The sequence below is a fragment of the Heterodontus francisci genome, chromosome 5 (genome assembly GCF_036365525.1).
Source record: "Heterodontus francisci isolate sHetFra1 chromosome 5, sHetFra1.hap1, whole genome shotgun sequence".
Classification (NCBI taxonomy): Eukaryota; Metazoa; Chordata; class Chondrichthyes; order Heterodontiformes; family Heterodontidae; genus Heterodontus; species Heterodontus francisci.
Window position 1 is genome coordinate 99,286,828 of NC_090375.1, and position 22,736 is coordinate 99,309,563.

Consider the following 22,736-nt stretch of genomic DNA (forward strand, 5'->3'; position numbering starts at 1 on the left):
GTATCAGTGGATGGGTGTTTTTCTGAATGGAGGGATGTGACTAGTGGTGTTCTGCAGGGATCAGTGCTGGGACCTTTGCTGTTTGTAGTATATATAAATGATTTGGAGGAAAATGTAGCTGGTCTGATTAGTAAGTTTGCGGACGACACAAAGGTTGGTGGAGTTGCGGATAATGATGAGGATTGTCAGAGGATACAGCAGGATATAGATCGGTTGAAGACTTGGGCGGAGAAATGGCAGATGGAGTTTAATCCGGACAAATGTGAGGTAATGCATTTTGGAAGGTCTAATGCAGGTGGGAGGTATACAGTAAATGGCAGAACCCTTAGGAGTATTGACAGGCAGAGAGATCTGGGTGTACAGGTCCACAGGTCACTGAAAGTGGCAACGCAGGTGGATAAGGTAGTCAAGAAGGCATACGGCATGCTTGCCTTCATCGGTCGGGAGATAGAGTATAAAAATTGGCAAGTCATGTTGCAGCTGTACAGAACTTTAGTTCGGCCACACTTAGAATATTACGTGCAATTCTGGTCGCCACACTACCAGAAGGATGTGGAGGCTTTGGAGAGGGTACAGAGGAGGTTTACCAGGATGTTGCCTGGTCTGGAGGGCATTAGCTATGAGGAGAGGTTGGAAAAACTTGGATTGTTTTCACTGGAACGACAGAGGTGGAGGGGCGACATGATAGAGGTTTACAAAGTTATGAGCGGCATGGGCAGAGTGGATAGTCAGAAGCTTTTTCCCAGAGTGGAAGAGTCAGTTACTAGGGGACATAAGTTTAAGGTGCGAGGGGCAAAGTTTAGAGGGGATGTGCGAGGCAAGTTATTTACACAGAGGTTGGTGAGTGCCTGCAACTGGCTGCCAGGGGAGGTGGTGGAAGCAGATACGATAGCGACGTTTAAGAGACATCTTGACAAATATATGAATAGGAAGGGAATAGAGGGATATGGGCCCCGGAAGTGCAGAAGGTGTTAGTTTCGGCAGGCATCAAGATCGGTGCAGGCTTGGAGGGCTGAATGGCCTGTTCCTGTGCTGTACTGTTCTTTGTTCTTTGTTCTGTCATTCAGAGCCACTCGCTAATTTTCTGCCTCCCCTTCCTTGCCCTGATTTTGTCCTGTCTGGTACTGCCCTCAGGTTCCCATCCCCCTGTCAATTTAGCTTAAACCATCTCCAACAACACTAGCAAATCATCCTGCAAGGATATTCGTCCCGGTCCTGTTCAGGTGTAGACAGTCCTGCTTGTACAGGTCCCACCTTCTCCAGAACTGGTCTCAATGCTCCAGAAATCTGAAGCTCTCCCTCCTGCACCATCTCTGCAGCCACACATTCATCTGGTGTATTCTCCTATTTCTATACTCGCTAGCACGTGGCCTTGGGAGTAATCCAGAGATTACTACCTTTAAGGTCCTGCTTGCTAATCTCTTTCCTAACTCCCTAAACCCAGCCTGCAGGACCTCATCCCTTTTTCTACCTATATTGTTGGTACCAATGTGGACCACGACCTCTGGCTGTGCACCCTCTCCTCCAGAATGCTCCGTAGCTGCTCGATGATATCCATGACCCTTGCACTAGGCAGGCAACATACCGTCCTGGAATCACGTCTGCAACCACAGAAATGCCTGTCTGTTCCCCTAACTATAGAATACCCTACCACTATTGCTCAGGCGCAGGCTTGGAGGGCCGAATGGCCTGTTCCTGTGCTGTACTGTTCTTTGTTCTTTGTTACCTGAGGAAGGATGTTTTTGCCGTGGAGGGAGTGCAAAGGAGATTTACTCGGCTGATTCCTGGGATGGCAGGATTGACGTATGAGGAGAGATTGGGTTGACTAGGCCGATATTCACTAGAATTTAGAAGAATGAGAGGGGATCTCAGAAACCTATAAAATTCTAACAGGACTAGACAGGCTAGATGCAGAGAGGATGTTCCCGATGGCTGGGGCATCCAGAACCAGGGGTCACAGTCTCAGGATAGGGGGTACGCCATTTAGAACTGAGATGAGGAGACATTTCTTCACTCAGAGGGTGGTGAATCTGTGGAATTCTCTACCGCAGAAGGCAGTGGAGGCCAAGTCATTAAATATATTCAAGAAGGAGATAGATATATTTCTTAATGCCAAAGGGATCAAGGGATATAGGGAGAAAGTGGGAACAGGGTACTGAATTCGACGATCAGCCATGATCTTTTTTGAATGGCAAAGTAGGCCTGAAGGGCCGAATAACCTATTCCCGCTCCTATTTTCTTTGTTTCTATGCTTAGTCAGGGTGGTGTGTGGCTTGGAGGGGAGGTTGCAGGTGGTGTTCCCATGCATTTTCTGCCCTTGTCCTTCTAGGTGGTAGAGGTCGTGGGTTTGGAATGTGCCGTTGAAGGAGCCTTGGTGAGTTGCTGCAGTGCTTCTTGTAGATTGTACACACTACTGCCACTAGGCATCGGTGATGAAGGGAGTGAATGTTAAAGGTAGTGGATAGGGTGCCAATCAATTAACCTAAAAGTATCATAGTACCATCGACAGTTTACGGCTCATAAAGAGGCCACTTGGCCCATCGTGTCTGCACCAGCTGAAAAATTAGCCACCCAGCCTAATCCTACTTTCCAGCATTGGTTCGTCGCCCTGCAGGTTACAGCGCTTGAGATGCATATCCAGACACATTTTAAATGCTTTGAGGGTTTCTGCCTCTACTACACTTAGACTTCCTTAGACTGCACCTTCCAAACCTGCGACCTCTACCTCCTAGAAGGATAAGGGCAGCAGATACATGGGAACACCACCACCTGCAAGTTCCCCTCCAAGCCACACACCATCCTGACTTGGAACTATATCGCTGTTCCTTTACTGTCGCTGGGTCAAAATCCTGGAATTCCCTTCCTAACAGCACTGTGGGTATACCTACCCCACATGGACTGCAGCGGTTCAAGAAGGCAGCTCACCACCACCTTCTCAAGGGCAATTAGGGATGGCCAATAAATGCTAGCCTAGCCAGCGATGCCACATCCCATGAATGAATAAAAAAACCCTTACAGGCAGTGAGTTCCCTTAGAATTAAAGAAAAGTAGTTGGTGATTCCTTTAGATAGCACTGGTGAGGGAGTCCTTCCTGCTGCTGAACACATGGCATTAGCAGGAGTGTTGAGGTTGAAAATGGCAGCGCTGTCATCAAGTCAGCTGACTGATATCATGATTTGGAATTTCTTTAGTTCATGTGCACACTCTCAGCACCCGTGCTAACGACCTCATCAAAATGGCGTCAGGTGCAGCCCACACTGGAAGTGTGTGCACATAGTGCAGACGCCATTTTGGACCCAAAACGGCACCCATAACGCTGAAAATACAGGTGCTATGCATCCGAATGTTGCAGCCAGAATCTCTACTCTCTGCTTAGTTATCTGATTTCAACCAGAGTATTTGCACTGTCACTACAATAGACTTCAACACTACTGAGTTTGTGAGGGGAAATCAGCTAGATCATTTCTCATTGCTATGCAGTCATCTGTACTGGAAATGCACCTGTGTGGGCATTGGGTGAGATCAGGAATGAAGTTAGCTGTGATGTTCTCACTGGCCAAACAGCCAAAACGTACTGTTGAGGTTACAACTGAATAATGGACACTTGGGTGAGGTACCTGATGACAACCAGTACTCACGGAATTATGAAACAAAAAATCAATGTCTTCAAGAGACAAGCTGGCAGAGAAAAGTTGCAAAAAAACATGAAACAGCAATTTCATTTTTTTGTTAGATATCTCGGTACAATTGCAGACACCTACTCCCAAAATGGTAGAAAGTATATCCAGAAAAGAAAATGGCATTAGACATTTTTGTACATGTAGAACACTGGTTAGAAGGGACAGATACCTTTGAGCCCAAAACAACTGGCAATACTACTGTAGTACTGGTACAAAGCAGGTCTCATTTCAGATTGATACTGAATATGAGGGCTAACCTGACATCAGATTTAGACTACAATTTATTCGCATTGGTGCAAAGCAAAATAGCTTTGTACCGTAAATGCAGGAGGAATTTGTACATAAAAGCCAAAAAGGCCATATGGATACTTTAGGATTTAATTAAAATGCTGATTCATAAACATGATGAAGCAACTAAATTGGATCAAAACTTTTGTCCAGTTGAAAGATGACAACCAGTTTATTCTCCCCCTTCCTGGTCATTGTCATTCCACACTTTTCTTATTCCAGCTATGATAGTGACATACTCCTGCATCATATTCTACCTGGCACCTTGACTAAGTAAGATCCAAAATTTGGTACAAAACTCCGTCAAACCAGAATCCCGTGATGACACTCTGCACTCTATTTGTTTGTGGACTCTGTGTGTCTGTGAGTAAAACTGTCTTTTGACAGATTTTGAAATCCCTCTGTGAACTAGATTGGCCTGTTTATTATCTGGGCTTGGAGCAGATCAACTGACCTGCAGCACTTTGACCTGCTGTGGGTAACAGGTAGATTTCAACACTTGCATCATCTGTCTGACAGGGTGGAGGAGATTATATGGAGCTACCTCTGGTCGTAAAGAGATAACAGAAACTTCAGCCAAACAGTAAGTTGAGGTTGGAACAAATGAAATAGTTGTAGGACAGGTTCCACCCTGCCCCAACTAAATTGTTAAGTCACTAGGGACAGGACGGCAGTTGAGACAGAGAAACAGTGACCATTTATTTTTAAATTCAGTGATGCAATAATGAGTCCAGCCACAACTGATACTGGAAAACTATAAATCCAGGAGACAGGCTAATCATTTCACCACTGCACTCTGTCAATTACCTTCTTTTAGCTCTTCAATGCTAAACCATTATCTGGTGTTAATCTCAGCAGGAATACTACTTTACCTGCTGGTAGCCATTGCCAGCAGTTTGAACATTATTCAAAAATTAAGTGGTACAATCATCACCAAAAGACATTTCTGGCAATTTTGTGGTCAACATGCTAGCAATTGCACTCATTATTTATAGCTAAGGTTCAAAAAGAAAATAAACTTTTACATACATTTTTAAAGACCATCTACCTTAAACAAGCTGTTAGGTGGCTCATTATTTTTTGTTATTTAACTTAACTGTACAGTAAATGGTACAATTACCCCACTACCTCACTTCTGTTGAATACATCTTTTCTATTGAATGTGTCACATTTGGAAAAGCCAATATTAATTCAGTGCAAACCCATCAGGAGTTCTCCACATGAACTGACCTGCTTTCTACTGTGTGGAGCAAAGTGATTTAAGACCTATTCAACAACTCACCCCGAGATCCTTTAGAGCGTGTGCGCAGTCTCTTTTCCTCACTGTCTGTATCCATCTGTAACATGGTTAGAGATGTTAGTGGAAACTATTGCTCATGATTTCTGGCGCTCACCATACCATAAATTAAGAATAAATAAAACAAAGATTTTTGAACAATAGTGTTGCACTGTTAGGCACTGTTTTTACCAAACTTATATGAGTTATTGATAGATGACGATCATCTCTAATTTTTGCGTTCTCAGAAAGGAACTGAGCGAACAGGATGTGCTGTTACCATAGTTTAAATGGGAAACATGGCTCTTTTATCTAATGTTGTGTTGTGATTGAAAGCAGTGACCTGTATTAGATTTATAATAGGGGAGCAGGTGTGGCTATGATGGACCTTAATTTCCTTTAATAAACCTTTTGTGTGCTGCACTCATATGGCAATACGATGCTCTCTGAGGCCCTATGCATAATAGGTTCATTACTTTTGATTACTATGGTCTATTGAGGGAAAGAACTCCCCAACACACTATATTATGTGCTGTTAAACCAATATATATACCATTTATTCATTTTCTTTCTGTTCACGTGTGGCACTTACAGTGATTTTAACAACGAGCCTTCATAAATTAAACTATCAGAAGACACAACTGGTGTATTTTATAGTGGGTAGAATTAGCATCAATGCGATTTGTTTTCTTGCTGCATCCGTCTCACAAGTTATTCTAAATTTGATTTGGCTGTGTATAACAATAATAAATCTTAAATCTTCCAAAATGTTGTATTGTGGTAAATAGACGAAAGAGTGGATTTATAATATCTGGGGGAAAGATAAATCAGGTCAGAATGACCCGACCCAAGCTTTCTATTTTAGTAGCTTTTCTGAGAAGGAAAATCACTTCTGTTCTAAATGAATGACGACTCTGACACACAAATATCCTCCGAACTAAAGTAATTTCTTAGGCACATTGAAACTGTGTATAATTTGGATGCAGCCACTAAAGGATAAAATTGCTTTGCAATATGCAGCAATAAAATGCACAATTTATGGGCTTTATTTAAAAAAATGCAATCCTGGCCAGCTGTAGTTATTAAAAAATAGAAAAGTAGGGCAGCGCTATATCTGTATAACTAAATATATCCAAACAATTCTTGCTGCAACTTCTGCTGCTTCTTCCGCACCCTTCTCTGAATCATATTGGCAGGTTTCCTCTGTAACACCTGAGTACAAAGTTGTGGTGCCCGACCAACTTATTTTTTCGAAAGTTTGATTTTCTTTATGTCATCCTAGGCCCCCACCTGCCAAGAATGAGGCACATTAATTTTGTCATGAACACTGATTTTAAACTGTTACTGGAGTGAAGAAAGGACTTGTTAAACAGATCAACCGTGGCTGGAAAAGACATTTGCATAATAACAGGCAGTGCTTGGAAGGACAAAGGACCATTCTCTGACACATTCAACCCACAATGGAACTTGATCACCAGGTACTGTGTGTAAGAGGAGCATTCCAGAGACTGCTAAGGTGATACAATCCAAGACGTGATCAAACCAGCTAGTCACATGACTAACCTGCTTGGCAAGTTGTTTTTTTCTGAATGGCTGTGTTTGCTGACAATGCAACCACTAGGTAGTGCTCCACTAGCAATGCGCAAATGCAGCCTGAACGTCACAGTTCAGGCAGCTGCCAAGACGAAAGATGATGCTGCTCAAATAATCACAAAAGGCAACATAAGGGGAGAGAGAGCGAGCGGGGGGTGGGTAGAGTGAGCGGGGAGGGGAGAGAGAGCGAGCAGCGGTGGGGGGAGAGAGAGCGAGCAGGGGGAGAGAGCGAGCGGGGTGGGGGGGGAGAGAGCAAGCGGGGGGGAGAGCACAAGCGGGCAGGGTTGGGGGGAGAGAGAGATGAAGTCATCTGCACATGCACCAACCAGTCCTGACAATGCAGAACGCAGCGCACGCATAGAGAGCAGGTGCCCGTTTGCGCATGTGCGCAGCTTGGCAGAGTCTGATGATGTCAGTGGCCGGCTGCGTTGTCAAGAATCACTTTGTTTCTGAATTGTACAAACAGTTTGAACTCATAGATTGTCTGGTTGCTCCTGGACTGTGAAGATCTCTCCTGTCTGCTCCCATCTCTTTATCACAAGCCTCTGAATCCACTGAAGACACATGAACTCCAAAAGAGAAAAGTCTCCTACAGAGAACAATGTTTAAGGAGAATACTGGGCCCCAACGAAAAGCAAGAACTACTTACAATCAAGGACTCTACAGTGAGCTCGAAGAACCGTAACCAAAACTCTTCAGATATTGCCTCAAAATTAACCACTTTATTTTCCTTCTGCTCTTTTCTGTCGCTATTTGCTCGTGTGTATCGCGCATGCATGTTAGCATGGGCGTGTCGTGTATCCGTAGGCGTCAACTGAATTAGAGTTTAAGTTTAATAAATTTCAATCTTCCTTCTTTAAACCTAAGAAAACCTGTTTGTGCTGGTTTCTTTGCCTTATAATTGGAAAGCAGTGAACAAGGATTCACCAAGTGGGTGCTAAAAACACAGTGCGTTTAAAATTAAACCCTGTTACAGTAAGACCAGGTGAAGGCTGAAAGGGAACCCTAGACATCTTTCTCACCTGGCAGTAACATTTACATCAGGCAAAAATTAGAATTTTGCCCAAATAACACTGGAACATATAAGGGAAGCAAGCCTTATACAGAAAGCAATTGCATAGGAAGCCCAATAAAACTTAAAAAAAGTAGGGTAAAAAGAAATGGGTAAGATCTCACATGTAATGCAATTAACAAGCAATAATGAACTTGATATATGCAGTTCTGTCAAATTAAGGGCAGGATAACTTGATAGTCTGATTATCAGTCTCGCTGTTTAATATCAAGCCTATCCTCAATATAGCAAGACTGCATAGCCTAGAAATTACTGTTTGTGATATTATTAGAGAAACCAGTAACATTTATGTATGACATTCACCTGTTCATTACTTTAACAGAGGAACAATCCCATTTATTTCCAACAAGTCAACACCTGTGTTAAATTAACAGAAAGACAATCGCTGCTGTCACGGTGTGCATCTCTGAAAATAGAAAATGACTGAACTGTAAATAAAGCCAACAAGCAGTCTCTAATTTTGTTGTACAGCAAATTGTAAAGTAACCTCAGTTAAAAATAACGCATTTGCTTCTAGGTCCTTAGAGGTGTCAGTGTGTCACTGTACCACTGAGCATATCTGCAAAGGAAATATTTAATGAATACACCAAACCTCACCTTTGTTGGTTTGCCGTTATAATTATCTGGTGCTTCACAGTGTCCAAGCTTTTCACTGTATCCACGTATCAATGTCTGCTTTAACAGATAATCCCGAAATTCATTCTCTGCAAGATTAAAAACATCAACAGTAAACTCCTTTGTTTTAAAAAGAAAACAAAATGAAAAATAAAAGGGCCTGTATGTTTTATCACAATTTTTTAAATGTTAACTCAGTTGTTTTTAGTCTGTCTTTTTTTTTTACTGTTGGCTCTATGTGACCACTTTGAATGCTGCCAGGTTATATACCACACAGAGCAGCACCAATTACACTTACCTTTACAACCAATTCTAATTTATTAATCCAAGATAAATACTCACAACAGCACTGGATTACATTTAACTTAAAGTCCCTTGAAACGGAAGGTGTTGGAGGAGAGTTGCCTTTGCTTAAAGTAATACATTGTAAGATTAAGGCATAGTTGTCAATATCTATTTCTCTTATGACCAATCAGCCAGCAATCAAAAAAGATCCCCATCTACCCTCTTAAAGTCTGGGCCTCACTACCTTTGAAATTTACCATTATGTGCTATCTTTATTTTTTATTATGTGGACAGTTGTTCACAGTGGTATAGAAAGAAACATTTTCCCCCACCTTTTGTTATTCATGCTCAGTGAAATGGGATGCAGAGTGTTCAGAAAGAAATCTACAATCTTCACAATCTTTGTAAGTTTTAGCTTAGACAGATTTAACAAAAAGTTTATTTTCATACGTGTTTGAGGTGCTCTCTTGTTGAGAACATTACTCCAAACTGATTTCCATAAAAGTTTTCCTATATTTTACTCTTTGATATGTGGCAAGATTTTAATCTCACCAGTGGCGTAGCATCAGTATCTGTAATAAGTGTGGTATTCAAAGCATTGCATGCCTTAATCTCAATTTTCAGGGTATTGCCATATGTAACATACATCTTGCTGCTTTAGTACCAGCCAAAGTAGGAAGGGGAGGCTACTTCAGTGTATCACACTAATCCTGTTTTTTTAAAAATCTGGTGCTTCAATCTAGTGTCTCTTAATTACGTTTAGATTTATTAGCCTGCGAATGATTCATGCTTAACACAAGCCTCGTATGGTAGCTCAACGGTTATGTTATTAGACTAGTAATCCAGAGGCCTGGATTAATAATCTAGTGAAAGTGAGTTCATATTCAACTCTGGAAATTTGCAAACTTGAATTTGATTAGAGAAGCTGGGACTGTTCTGCTTAGGGTGAAGAATGTTAAGGAAATTTAACAGTGGTATTCAAAATTATGAAGGGTTTTGTTCCATTGGCAGGAGGGTTGGTAGCCCGAGGACACAGGTTTAAGACAACTGGCAAAATAACTAGAAGGGAGATGAGAATTTTTTTTAAAGCAGCAAGTTGTTACGATGTGGAATACACTACCTGAAAGGGTGATGGAAGCAGATACAATAGTAACTTTCAAAAGGGAATTGGTTATATATGTATAAAGGAAAAAGTTGCAGGCTTGTGGAAAAAGAGCAGGGGAATGTGACCAATTGGATAGCTCTTAGAAAGGCAGGCACAGTGGGGCGAATGCCCTCCTTCTGTGCTGTATGATTCTGTGGCAATCCTTTGCCTGTTATTTTAACACAGGATATTTTTTATTTTTTATTTTAGAGATACAGCACTGAAACAGGCCCTTCGGCCCACCGAGTCTGTGCCGACCAACAACCACCCATTTATACTAACCCTACAGTAATCCCATATTCCCTATCACCTACCTACACGAGGGGCAATTTACAACAGCCAATTTACCTATCACCTGCAAGTTTTTGGATGTGGGAGGAAACCGGAGCAGCCGGCGAAAACCCACGCAGACACAGGGAAAACTTGCAAACTCCGCACAGGCAGTACCCAGAATTGAACCTGGGTCCCCTGGAGCTGTGAGGCTGCGGTGCTAACCACTGTGCCGCCCACAAATATACCTGTTTATTTTACATAATTTAATGCCCATTAAAACAGCAGAGAATGGAAGGTCCTATAAATAATGACCAGAATTGGTCTTAATACTCTAGCTGACACCTAACCAGCGATTTATAAATATTTATCGTAATTTCCTTGTTGTTTTACCCAATGCTTCGATTCATAAAGCCAAGAACCTGGTAGGCTGTTTCAAGAACCTTATTAACTTGAATCAATACTTTATATAGTCCACTTCTTGATCACTGCAAAATGCTGGAGACTGTGGTGCCATCTTAGGACCACTGAAATGGACAATTAAAGAATACAGTGCTAGAGGAGTATTTTTTTAATGTCATGTTCAGACAAAATACCATACAAGGACTCCTAGCATAGTCAAGAACTCAGCACTAAACCGCCCCACATCAGACTATTAATAATGAGATATAGTCCACATGTGTTACCTAATCTGCAACACAGGTCTTAGAAAAATGTGCCCAAATCATTTGGATTTGAGGAGTAGCTGTAAGGGACCAAACCCTTGTTTATTGCTGATGCTAGTTACTGGTGGTACTGGGACAATAACAGTTAGCATCCAAACAGTTTTCATGCTGTTGATCTTTAGTTCATTATTTAGAACACTGTTCTTTCAATTGCAAATGCGACAAAAATTCTGAATAAAATACAATCCACAAAGCAGCATCAGCTTGTTGAATATGGTATCACTTGCTAGATTGCAAAAATACAAATAAAAAGCAAAGGAATAAAGGATAAAGATCAATGGACTTGCTCTCAGAAAGCTAAAGTCAAATTTGAATGGTTGCTTCAGACTTAGTGCATTGTTTGCACTTATTCCAGGGTAAGTTCTGTTTCATTCACATAAATTGGCTTGATATTAATACATCCAGGGTTGCATTTTAAGAGCTCGGCGCCGAAATTTGCGGGCCATACGCACAGGGCCCACGTCGTGGAGCCGTTGCGATTCCAAATGTGGCGACTCATTACCATGTCCAGGCCGGCTGCCCACCTGATGACGTGGAGGGGGTGGGCATACCGTTGCCGGTGATGGCGTCCGGCACCAATGCACAGATGCTGATGCCATTTTAAAAGGGTTAGAGCCCTAACTGAGCATTTAAATTTTTAAAGGGCCAGTTATTGTAAATTGTAAAAAATGAATTGAAGAGTCCTCCCATGGCCTCTCCCAGCAATTCCCTCCACCCCCACCCCCGCTCAATAGCATTAAACTTCATTTCACCCATTTCTCCCTCGTACCAACTTCAGACCCTTTCTCCTTTACCCCTTCCCATCACACCCGCAACCAATCCAAGTAGTTTGACCCCGCTCCCCCCTCCCGCAATGAGAAATGCTCCTTCGCCCCCATCCCCACAGGAGTTGCGCCTCATTTCCCCAAACGTGGATTCGAATGCACGGCATTGCTGGCCGCCTGAATGAAGATACCAACCTGCTGGCAGAATCGCTGTGGCCTGCATATTCAATAGCGGTAAGTAGCCACTAATATATGTTAATATGGGTCCCGTCGCCGAGTGGCTGAGCAGCAGCCACAAAGTCTCGTCGCCGCTGCCGAGATTGGTATGGGGCCTGCCGGCATCGGGATCGATGGCGGGCCTCCTCCCTTGCAATTGTCATTGCCCCCCTCCACCATTCCCGGAGTCGGAGAGGCTTTAAAATCCAACCCCCAGTGTCAAAATTCCTCAGAACAGTTATTTAAATCACCAAATATTAATGAGTTGATCAACATAAATTCCAGTGTAATTTCACATTGGACTGGATCTTACCTTAGGTGGATGGGAATTCGCCACTGCCATGAAAGTCGGTGGTGAACCAGCGTCCGATTAGCCCGGGGATCCGTCCCGCATTTTACGGGTCCCCGGGCTTTAATTGTCCCAATGCTGCACTTCTACCCACTTGAGGGAGGAGGTCCCGCCTCAGTGAGCTGCCGGCCAATCAGTGGGCTGGCAGCTCTTAGTCCCAGCAGTGCTACCGAGAGTGGTGGCCACTGCTGGGACTGCAGCCCAGCTGATGCCATGGATCCAGGAGGAAAGGTAAGTAGGGGCTTGCCTCACCAGGGCAATTGGTCCTTTCCTGGTGAGGCTGGAGAGGTCATTTGGGGGGGGGGGTTGGGAGGCGGGGGCGGTCCTCAATCGGGCACCCTGTGCCTGATTGCCATGGCACCCCCCCCGTGGCGTGACTAGGCCAGCAGCTATAGCTGGGCGGCCTTTCACGTCCCCAGCACGCCCACTTGCCACGGGTAAAATACCTGTGGAGGCGGGTGAGGGCCCTTAAGTGGGCGTTAAGTGACCACTTAAGGGCCTTGATTAGCCTCGGGCGGGTGGGCCATTTCCCATCCCCCACCCGACGCCGTAAACTTGGCCAGAGGCAGAAGCGGGGTGGATAGGCCTCCCGGAGCCTCTCGCTCAATCTTACGCCACCCCCACGTCACCATCCGACCCACTGGGGCGGTGTAAAATTCAGCCCATTGAATCTATGGAACTCTGCAGGAAAGCCAGGGAGGTCACAGCCTTCCTTAAAGCTGTACAAATACCTTAGCTGCTTCCTCCAAATATTCGAAAATATAGATAATTTTATTCAAAGTAATAATAAGTAGCAACAATTTTTCGGCAGAAATAGTTTCCACTGGTAGGTGAGCCAGTAACCATAGGACGCAGGTTTGAGGTAATTGGCAAAAGAACCAGAGGGGAGATGTGGAGGATTTCTTTTTAAGCAGCAATTGTTACAAGCTGGAATGCACTACCTGAAAGGGCAATGGAAGCAGATTCAAAAGTAATTTCAAAAAGAATTGGATATACACTCGAAAAGGAAAGATTTGCAGGGCTGCAGGGGAGTGGAATTGATTGGATAGCTTTTACAATGAGCTGGCACAGGTCTTATGGGCTGAATGGCCTCCTCCTATCTTGTATGATTCTCTGAACTGTGGGAGATATGGGATATGGCTCAGTTTATTAATCTTTTCAGCTGAACTCTACATCTCTGTATCCTGCTCATGTGGCAGCAAGCAGTGCTACCATTATGGACTTCTTTGGCCTCCTTGTCTCGGGAGACAATGAGTAAGCGCCTGGAGGTGGTCAGTGGTTTGTGAAGCAGCACCTGGAGTGGCTATAAAGGCCAATTCTAGAATGACAGACTCTTCCACAGGTGCTGCAGATAAAATTGGTTGTTGGGGCTGTTCCACGGTTGGCTCTCTCCTTGCGCTTCTGTCTTTTTTCCTGCCAACTGCTAAGTCTCTTCGACTCGCCATGCTTTAGCCCCGCCTTTATGGTTGCCCGCCAGCTCTGGCGATCACTGGCAACTGACTCCCATGACTTGTGATCAATGTCACAGGACTTCATGTCGCGTTTGCAGACGTCTTTAAAGCGGAGACATGGACGGCCGGTGGGTCTGGTACCAGTGATGAGCTCTCTGTACAATGTGTCCTTGGGGATCCTGCCATCTTCCATGCGGCTCACATGGTCAAGCCATCTCAGGCGCCGCTGGCTTAGTAGGGTGTATATGCTGGGGATGTTGGCCGCTTCGATAACTTCTGTATTGGAGATACGGTCCTGCCACCTGATGCCAAGGATTCTCTGGAGGCAGCGAAGATGGAATGAATTGAGATATCGCTCTTGGCTGACGTAAAGCAAGGTACTGAGGACACAGGCTTGATACACTTGGACTTTTGTGCTCTGTGTCAGTGCGCCATTTTCCCACACTCTCTTGGCCAGTCTGGACATAGCAGAGGAAGCGTTTCCCATGCGCTTGTTGATTTCTGCATCGAGACAGGTTACTGGTGATAGTTGAGCCTAGGTAGGTGAACTCTTGAACCACTTCCAGAGTGTGGTTGCCGATATTGATGGATGGGGCATTTCTGACGTCCTGTCCCATGATGTTTGTTTTCTTGAGGCTGATGGTTAGACCAAATTCATTACAGGCAGCCGCAAACATGTTGATGAGTCTCTGCAGACACTCTTCAGTGTGAGCTGTTAATGCAGCATCGTCAGCAAAGAGGAGTTCCCTGATCTTCGCTTTTAGACGGGCAAGGTTGAACAACCTGCCACCCGATCTTGTGTGAAGGAAAATTCCTTCTTCTGAGAACTTGAATGCATGTGAGAGCAGCAGGGAGAAGAAGATCCCGAACAGTGTAGGTGCAAGAACACAGCCCTGTTTCACACCACTCAGGATTGGAAAGGGGGCTGATGAGGCGCCGCTATGCTGAATTGTGCCTTTCATATTGTCATGGAATGAGGTGATGATACTTAGTAGCTTTGGTGGACAACCAATCTTTTCTAGTAGTCTGAAGAGACTACGTCTGCTGACGAAGTCAAAGGCTTTGGTGAGATCAATGAAAGCAATGTAGAGGGGCATCTTTTGTTCAAGGCATTTCTCCTGTAGCTGGCGAAGGGAGAACAGCATGTCAATGGTGGATCTCTTTGCTCGAAAGCCACACTGTGCCTCAGGATAGACACACTCAGCCAACTTCTGGAGCCTGTTTAAAGCGACACAAGCGAAGACTTTCCCCACTATGCTGAGCAGGGAGATTCCACGGTAGTTGTTGCAGTCACCGCAGTCACCCTTGTTCTTATAGAGGGTGTTGATATTGGCATCGCGCATGGCTTGTGGTACTGCTCCCTCGTCCCAGCACAGGCAAAGCAGTTCATGGAGTGCTGAAAGTATAGCAGGCTTGGCACTCTTGATTATTTCAGGGGTAATGCCGTCCTTCCCAGGGGCTTTTCCGCTGGCTAGAGAATCAATGGCATCACTGAGCTCCGATTTTGTTGGCTGTACGACCAGCTCATCCATGACTGGCAGAGACAGGGCTGCATTGAGGGCGGTCTCAGTGACAACATTCTCCCTGGAGTACAGTTCTAGGTAGTGTTCCACCCAGCGTTCCATTTGCTTGCGTTGGTCAGTGATTGTGTCCCCCTGATTTAGATTTGAGGGGGACAATCTTCTTGATGATTGGCCCAAAAGCTCTCTTAATGCCATCATACATTCCTCTGATATTTCCTGTGTCGGACTACCTCCATATATATGCTCCAGAACATAGTTCAATCCAAGAAGACAGTCTGGGCGAAAGTGATCAAGTATTTTTGAATATGGTCTCTCTCTTTGGATGACTGCATAGAGTTACTGATAGCTTCCTTTTCCTACATTACAATAGTAACTACACTTTAGAAGTATTTCATTGGCTGTAAAGCATTTTGGGACATCCTGAGGTCATGAAAGGCACCATATAAATACAAGTCTTTCTTTTTTTGTTGTGCAGCCCCCTGCAGAACCTTTGGTGGGGCATGGAGGAAAGCTATGGCACTCTAGAGGATTTATTTAATCTACCTCCCCATGTGTATGGGATGAATGCCTGGATCCATCCTCCTCTATTATATTTTCCCCTCTCTTTTTCTGAACTGCCCCTCATTAGCTGCAAGATCACTGGGGACTCCCCTTATTATAATGCTCATTGCATTTGTAAGGGGAAGGAACCATTTTCTATCAGTTATGTGCGAGTCTCTTGTGTCTACATCACTGCACACTTTCTAGAGAATTTAAAAATGAAAAAAAAATAGGAATATTATATAAAAAAATTAACAAAACAAAGGACATTGGACATTTGCACTACCACACTCCCCTGACAAGCAGGCTATTGTGTGATGTGATAGTTGTGGCAGCTGTGCCAACTTAACGAAAGGACAGAATTAAGTTTGGTGCCACATTAACAACTATGTCCACCCCCCATACCGAGGCACACTGCCAAACAGATTGTGCTGTGACAAAGTACCAATAAGACTATTAATTTGCATTGTAGCAAACACATTTTGAAGGGGGATGGATTTTTGTTCCCTTTTTATGCAGATACGCCATTACAACCAAGTTTTTCAGATTTATCCTTCTCAGTCTTCAAAGTACACACATGGTTACAAAGTACATTCCTGTATGTTGATATTGATTATAGATTAGAAATTGAGAAGTTTGTTGAAAGTTTTATTCACAATATATAAAGCCATTTTGGTCTGAGATTGCAACCTAAATTTTAGGGAGATTAACTGGAGTGTTTCTTAACCTTACAGATAAATGTTCCTGAGTCCATGTTAGTACATCTATTCTTTGCAACTAAAATTTTTTCCAAGCAAAGCATTCAGCATTAATTTCAACCATAACATAGTTTGAATCTAAAGAGAAAGTTTAGCGATGCAATGCTGCGATGAAATTCTGTGCGCCTGTTACTTCAATAATAAGTTGAAAATTAGTTGTTTTGTTTTAAATGGAGAGATATGGCTGTCATGAGCATCATTCAGTAAAGGACCCATCCTATTACCTTGTTGGATGAATAATACACAATGAATGTGAGCTTGTCTTGTTTGGAAAGTTTGATACTCAGACAAATATCTGGCAATAAAATTAATTATACCACTGAAAGAGACTGCATAGCTCATGAGCAACAAGGTTTCCAGTCACACAGGTCTCTCTTATGAACGGAATAAATATAATTTTCAAAATCTTCCTACGAAGCATTCTATTTCATATTATGTGTGTTCCAGTTTCAAAACCTTTCAGTTCCAGCATTTTAGATTGGTATGGTAGTCCTGTCCTTCATTGCAGCAATTATTATAACGTTGCCCAGTTATTATGTGTAATTGTGGCTAAAAGTGAATGCAAAGCTGTTTGAAATAAAAACAGAAAGTGCTGAAAATACTCAGCAGGTCTGGCGGCATCTGTGGAGAGAGAAGCAGAGTTAATGTTTCAGGTCTGTGACCTTTCATCGGAAACAAGGTATAATTAGTTTCATTGCCAGCTATTTCTCTGAATATCAAACTTTCCAGTACTTTCTGTTTTTATTTCAGATTTCCAGTATCTGCAGTATTTTGCTTTTATTGCAAAGCTATTTGATTTTTTTCAGCTCCTAGTGGCTTATGAGGAAATATTTCTTGCTAGATTGTCATCTCACATACATATGTGGAATAAAATCAGCTTCCCACATACATGAGTTATTATGTGGTGCTATTGCCTGGCCACAGCATACATGTTTTCTTTTAGAAAATTAATTTCTGTGGTTTGGCATCACATCAATAAAACCCTGGTCTCAGTAAATATAAGCGCCAATAAATGACATAATAGACGATTTTAGCAGGACTCGGCAGCAAACCTTGCCCGCATGCGCTCTTAAATGTATTGTGATAGTCTTTATTGCGAAGGCAATCTGCAGCATCACTCTTTGGGGTGGTGAGAATATTAAGGCACTTAACAAAGCAATAGCAGATAGGTAACTGCTGCAGAAGATGCTTTCTATCAGCACAAGTATTAATAACATAAGGAAATTGGCAGTGGAATAAATACATATTGACATTGTTATTCGATCGTGAAACTTGTACATTTAAGGACATATAGGGCTGAATTTAGTTGAGCCCACAGGGGTCCCGGCCCCAAGCCAAAAAGGCGAGGGGTACCCTGTCTCACCCGGTGCAATTTAATGGCGCTCAGGCAATTAATTGCCCGGCACTGGGGTCCCTGTCCCTTTAAGGACAGAGATCCCACCTCCCAGAACTGCCAGCCAGTCAGAGAGCCAGCAGCTCAGTAGTATCAGCAGCGCCACCAGGAGCTATAGTCATTGCCAGTGCTATACCAGGCCTGGGACCAGGCCCAGGACTGGAGCCCTGGACCCCAACTAAGTGAGGCAGGGTCGCCAAGGCCAAGCCAGCATGACCCAGCGATTGGGGGCGGGGCAGTGGTGATCTTTGAGGTGGGGTGGAGGGTTATCGGAGGGGTTGTCTGGGACCAGGCCCAGCATTGGAGCCCCGGACCCCAGCTAAGTGAGGCAGGGTGGCTGGGGCCAGGCTGGCAGGCCCCGGCGATGAGGGAGGGGACCCATCTTTGAGGGTGGGTAGGAGGGTTAGCAGAGGGGCAGCCTTTGCTGCCAGGGACCTGCAGGGAGATCTCCTTATTTTACTGGATGACCTCCCCATGTGGCAGAGGATCCCCTTCCACTGATTTAATTCCAGCGGTAGCGGGAAGAAGCCCTTAAGTGACTACTGATTGGCCACTTAAGGGCCTGAAATGTCGTCTAGACGGGAAGGCCCGTCTTCAGCCTTTCCCACCCCAACCAAATTTCAATGTGATGGAAGGCCCTCTATCCCCCGCCTTCCATCGTGGAACCCATTCCAGGGCGCCCTGCCCTTCACAAAGAAAAGAGAACTCTCCCCGGGGCTCCCGCCGGCTTCTCCGGGATCGTTTGCATTACCGCACTGGACGCCGCAAGGCGCCCGTCTCCGCCACTCCGGATTCGGGGATCTGAACCCGACTCCCTTTCGATCGGCTGAGGGCTAGTTTACAAAGTCATAGCACCTGCAGAATGGGAGACATTCTGTAAAACAGGATTGCAGTGGGTCAATGTGTCACACACAGCTAAGGCCAGCATTCAAAATCCTTATTCTTGACACTTCTTGCTTCATTCTGACACTGTATGTATATATAAATGCTAGTATTGACAACTAGATATATTAAAAATGTGTTCATAACCTGAATTTCTTTATATTTGATCAGTAGATCTGCAAACACAGACCAGAATTTCCTAGAATGACACAACAACCAGATATGCTATTAATTACATCATTTTGCATCCTGATTCTCCTATTGCAAATGTACCTCAATATTTCTTGGAAAAGTAATTTGAATACACCGCAGACAGCATAATGACGAATGAGGGACCTTAGAAGTAATACAGTCAGTAAGCGATAAGCAGTAAGCCGACTGACATTGACATTTTTGATATTCGTTCCTGGGATGTGGGCATTGCTGGCTGAGCCAACATTTATTGCCCATCCCTAATTGCCCTTGAGAAGGTGGTGGTGAACTGCCTTGAATCGCTGCAGTCTATGTGGGGTAGGTACACCACAGTGCTGTTAGGAAGGGAGTTCCAGGATTTTGACCCAGCGACAGTGGAGGGACAGCGATATAGTTCCAAGTCAGCATGGTGCGTGGCTTGGAGGGGAATGTGAAGGTGGTGATGTTCCCCTGCATCTGCTACCCTTGTCCTTCTAGGTGATTGAGGTTAAGTTTTGGAAGGTGCTGTCTAAGGAGCCTTGGTGCGTTGCTGCAGTACATTTGGTAGATGGTACACACTGCTGCCACTGTGCATCGGTGGTGGAGGGAGTGAATCAAGTGGGCTGCTTTGTCCTGCATGGTGTTGAGCTTCTTGAGTGTTGTTGGAGCTGCTCCTCTTGTTCCTCATCAGAGGTCCAAGGTAGAGCTGCATAATCTGCTCCCATGCCAGAGTGAAGATTAACAGCAGTGAAGGACAGATCAAGGTGAATGAAGTCCAAGAAAGGTGAACTGACTTCGAAAAAGTTGGAAATCACTTGTATAGCAATAAGGGCTCATTCTGAGAAGCAGTGCTGTGAGCACAAGCCTCTCACCTAGGCATGGCTGTGCCATTCAGTTTCTCGGCTTGAAGGCTTCCCAGCCTGTCAGTTTCACTGAAGAAGCACTCCCCATTGTCTCTCACCTGGTTGTCCCTGGTGAGTTCCACGCAGCTTGGAAAACAGGCTGTTAAAGCCGCAATTCTGGGTTAAATCCTGAGTTAACTAGGAATTTAAATATTCTAATTACTTACCTGCCAGCTCCACGAGAGTTTCCTGCCTGCCTGGAAACCCGCCTGGGTTAAACCAAGGGGAGTTGGGATCATGTCGGGTTTCCAAATCAACGCCATTTTTCAGAGTTTTAACCTCCCCACCCGCACCCAAACCCGTTCCCCCTTGGCAGTTAAAATTCCATCCATTATTTTACTCTATGAAATTACTTTGAACTCATGAATTGAAATGTATTCATTTTTTCTTCAATCTAAGTGGCTGCAGTGAGAAAACTAGCATACATCCAGCAAATTCAAGCACACCATTGACTTGACTGGAGGGTGGGAGTGGCAGAGCGATGATAAACAACTTTTCATGGTTTCAGCAAGAGTGTTGGTGGAGCAGTACAAAAGCCCCAGGAAGTTATTGTGCAGCATGAACAATGGTATACTTTACATATGCCATAGCTTCCATGGACTTTCACAGAGTAAGAAAAAAAAACCTTAGATGCACCATTCAAATGGGACAATTGCCAGGAAATGGTGAAGATCCAAGTTTCTTTCCATATTTTACTTTGTTATAAAACAGAATCCAACAATTACAGGGAATACAAATATGTTTGCTTTTGCTATATGACAACAGCATCCAGAGGAAGGCTTCTCAAACTTATTTAGAGTAGTGTTAAATCCCTTTATTACCTACAACTTTTTGAACGTATTGCTGTATCAGGCTTGGCAAAGCCTATGTGGAGCAGCATTGTTGGGTCACATGGGCTGGACTGCAATGGTAAATGAGATCATGGGCCACACTTTACAAACTCAAGATTATTAAAGTCAGTTTTTGTTGCCAATGTTAAAAAAACATGGTCTTTTGGGGTATTTTTCAGATTCTGTTCCTCGTGTGAAAACTAAAATAAAATGGGGGAGAAAAATCACTAAAACTCAAGAAAGCAAATTTATTTTTTACATTTTCATTCATTTTCAGTGTATGCTTTTGTCCACCTTAAAAACGTGACATGGAAGGAACTTACACAAAGAATGGAAGTTTTTATAATGTTTGAATAAAATACAGTCTGACACACTAAGCAAAAAGCAATGTTGGAAACATTGACAACACTAGTCTCCGCATTCCTGATCAATTTATAATTTGAGCTTCCATTCTATTGATATTGATGTATCCCTACGGTGTTGTGTTGCTTCCAAGAAAATTCAATTGTTTATTCAACTAACCACTTGAACGTATTAGCAACTGCATAGGCTACTCTCACAGCTGAGCTCATCTCAAGTCTCCAATCTCCCTTGAGCTTTGAAAGAATTTGTCATTGAAAATTGGGTTCCTAGATGCACTGATATCATGGGTTGAATTTTCGGGGCTCCAAAGAAGGGAAAGAAGGTGGGGGTCCTGAAAATACCGACGCGGCTGGCGAGTCAATGTCAAGGCGCCAATACTGGCACCAGTAATAATCATTGGGGCAGGGAGGGGGTGGGACAGGAATCCAGCTCTCCTCCCCATTTAGGCCAATCAAACTTGTTAAGAAGCTCGTTTAGAGCTTTTTGAAGGGGAGGGTGCAACGTTTAAAGGTCACACGGGTTTCAGGAGTTGTCAGTTTCTGAACAGCTGAGTAGAGGCAGGAAGCCAGTCATGGCTGCCTCCGGGCATCACCCCAGCTCCATAAGAGGATCAGCGGGGCAAAGGGGAACTGGGTAGTTGGCAAGGAGATTGAGCTTGACACTGTACGGGTGGTAGCAAGAATGGATAGTCAGCGCCCAGGATTTGAACAGGGTCGGCACCTCCCAACATCATGGCCCAGCGGCGATGAGGGGCAACACCCTTCGCAGGAAGGGCAGAACCCTGGACATCAGGAGGGCATGGGAGAGGAAAGAAGGGCAGGAAGGCAACTGAGGCCAAACTTTCAACACAGGATCGACCACCAAAGACAGAGCTATCTGGAGAGCGGTGCAGGCAGGGTCATTGAATGTTTTCAAGGCAGAGGTAGACAGATTCTTGACAAACAAGGGATTCAAAGGGTATCGGGGCTGGGCAGGAAAGTGGAGTTGAGTCGAGAAACAGATCAGCCATGAACGGCGGAACAGGCTCGAGGGGCCGAATAGCCTACGTCTGCCCCTAGTTCATATGTTCGTATGTATGGAAAGGACCAAGAACCAATGCCGCAGGAGACGGTGACTCTCCAGGCAGATGGCCACAAACATCTGTGCCCTTGTCGGCGAAGACGTCGCACCTTGAAACACTGGCCTTGCCAGTGACCGTCAAAGTCACTGTGGCTTTGAACTTCTTCACCTCTGGCTCCTTCCAAGGATCAGCTGTGGACCTTAGTGGCATCTAGCAAACGGCAGCACACCACTGCATCTTGCTAGTCACTGATGCCCTCTTTGCCAGAGCTGGACAGCACATTCATTTAACGACAGACATGGCCCCGCAGGCACAGAATGCATTAGGTTTTGCCTCCTTTGCTGGATTCCCTGAGCCACAAGCCTAATCCCACCTTCCAGCAATTGATCCATAGCCCTGCAGGTTACAGCACTTGAGGTGCATATCTAGACACCTTTTAAATGAGTGGCAGGTTTCTGCCTCTACTACCCTTTCAGGCAGTGAGTTACAGACCCCCACCACCTTCTGGGTGAAACAAGTTTTCCTCATCTCCCCTCTAATCTTTCTACCAATCACTTTAAATTTACACCTCCTAATCACTGACCTC

At 44.3% G+C, this 22,736-nt stretch overlaps 1 protein-coding gene across 7 annotated transcripts in view; it reads right to left on the reverse strand.

The window, feature by feature from the left end:
* The window catches only part of st18 (ST18 C2H2C-type zinc finger transcription factor), a 476,845-nt gene that overhangs the window by 200,719 nt on the left and 253,390 nt on the right, over positions 1-22,736 (reverse strand). For all 7 annotated transcript variants that reach the window (XM_068031828.1, XM_068031829.1, XM_068031824.1 and 4 more), the window contains exons 4-5: positions 8,507-8,613; positions 5,251-5,305 (exon numbers count right to left, since the gene is read on the reverse strand). In XM_068031828.1, the coding sequence (XP_067887929.1) occupies positions 5,251-5,305; positions 8,507-8,613 (162 nt within the window). The remainder of the gene's footprint in view (positions 1-5,250; positions 5,306-8,506; positions 8,614-22,736) is intronic.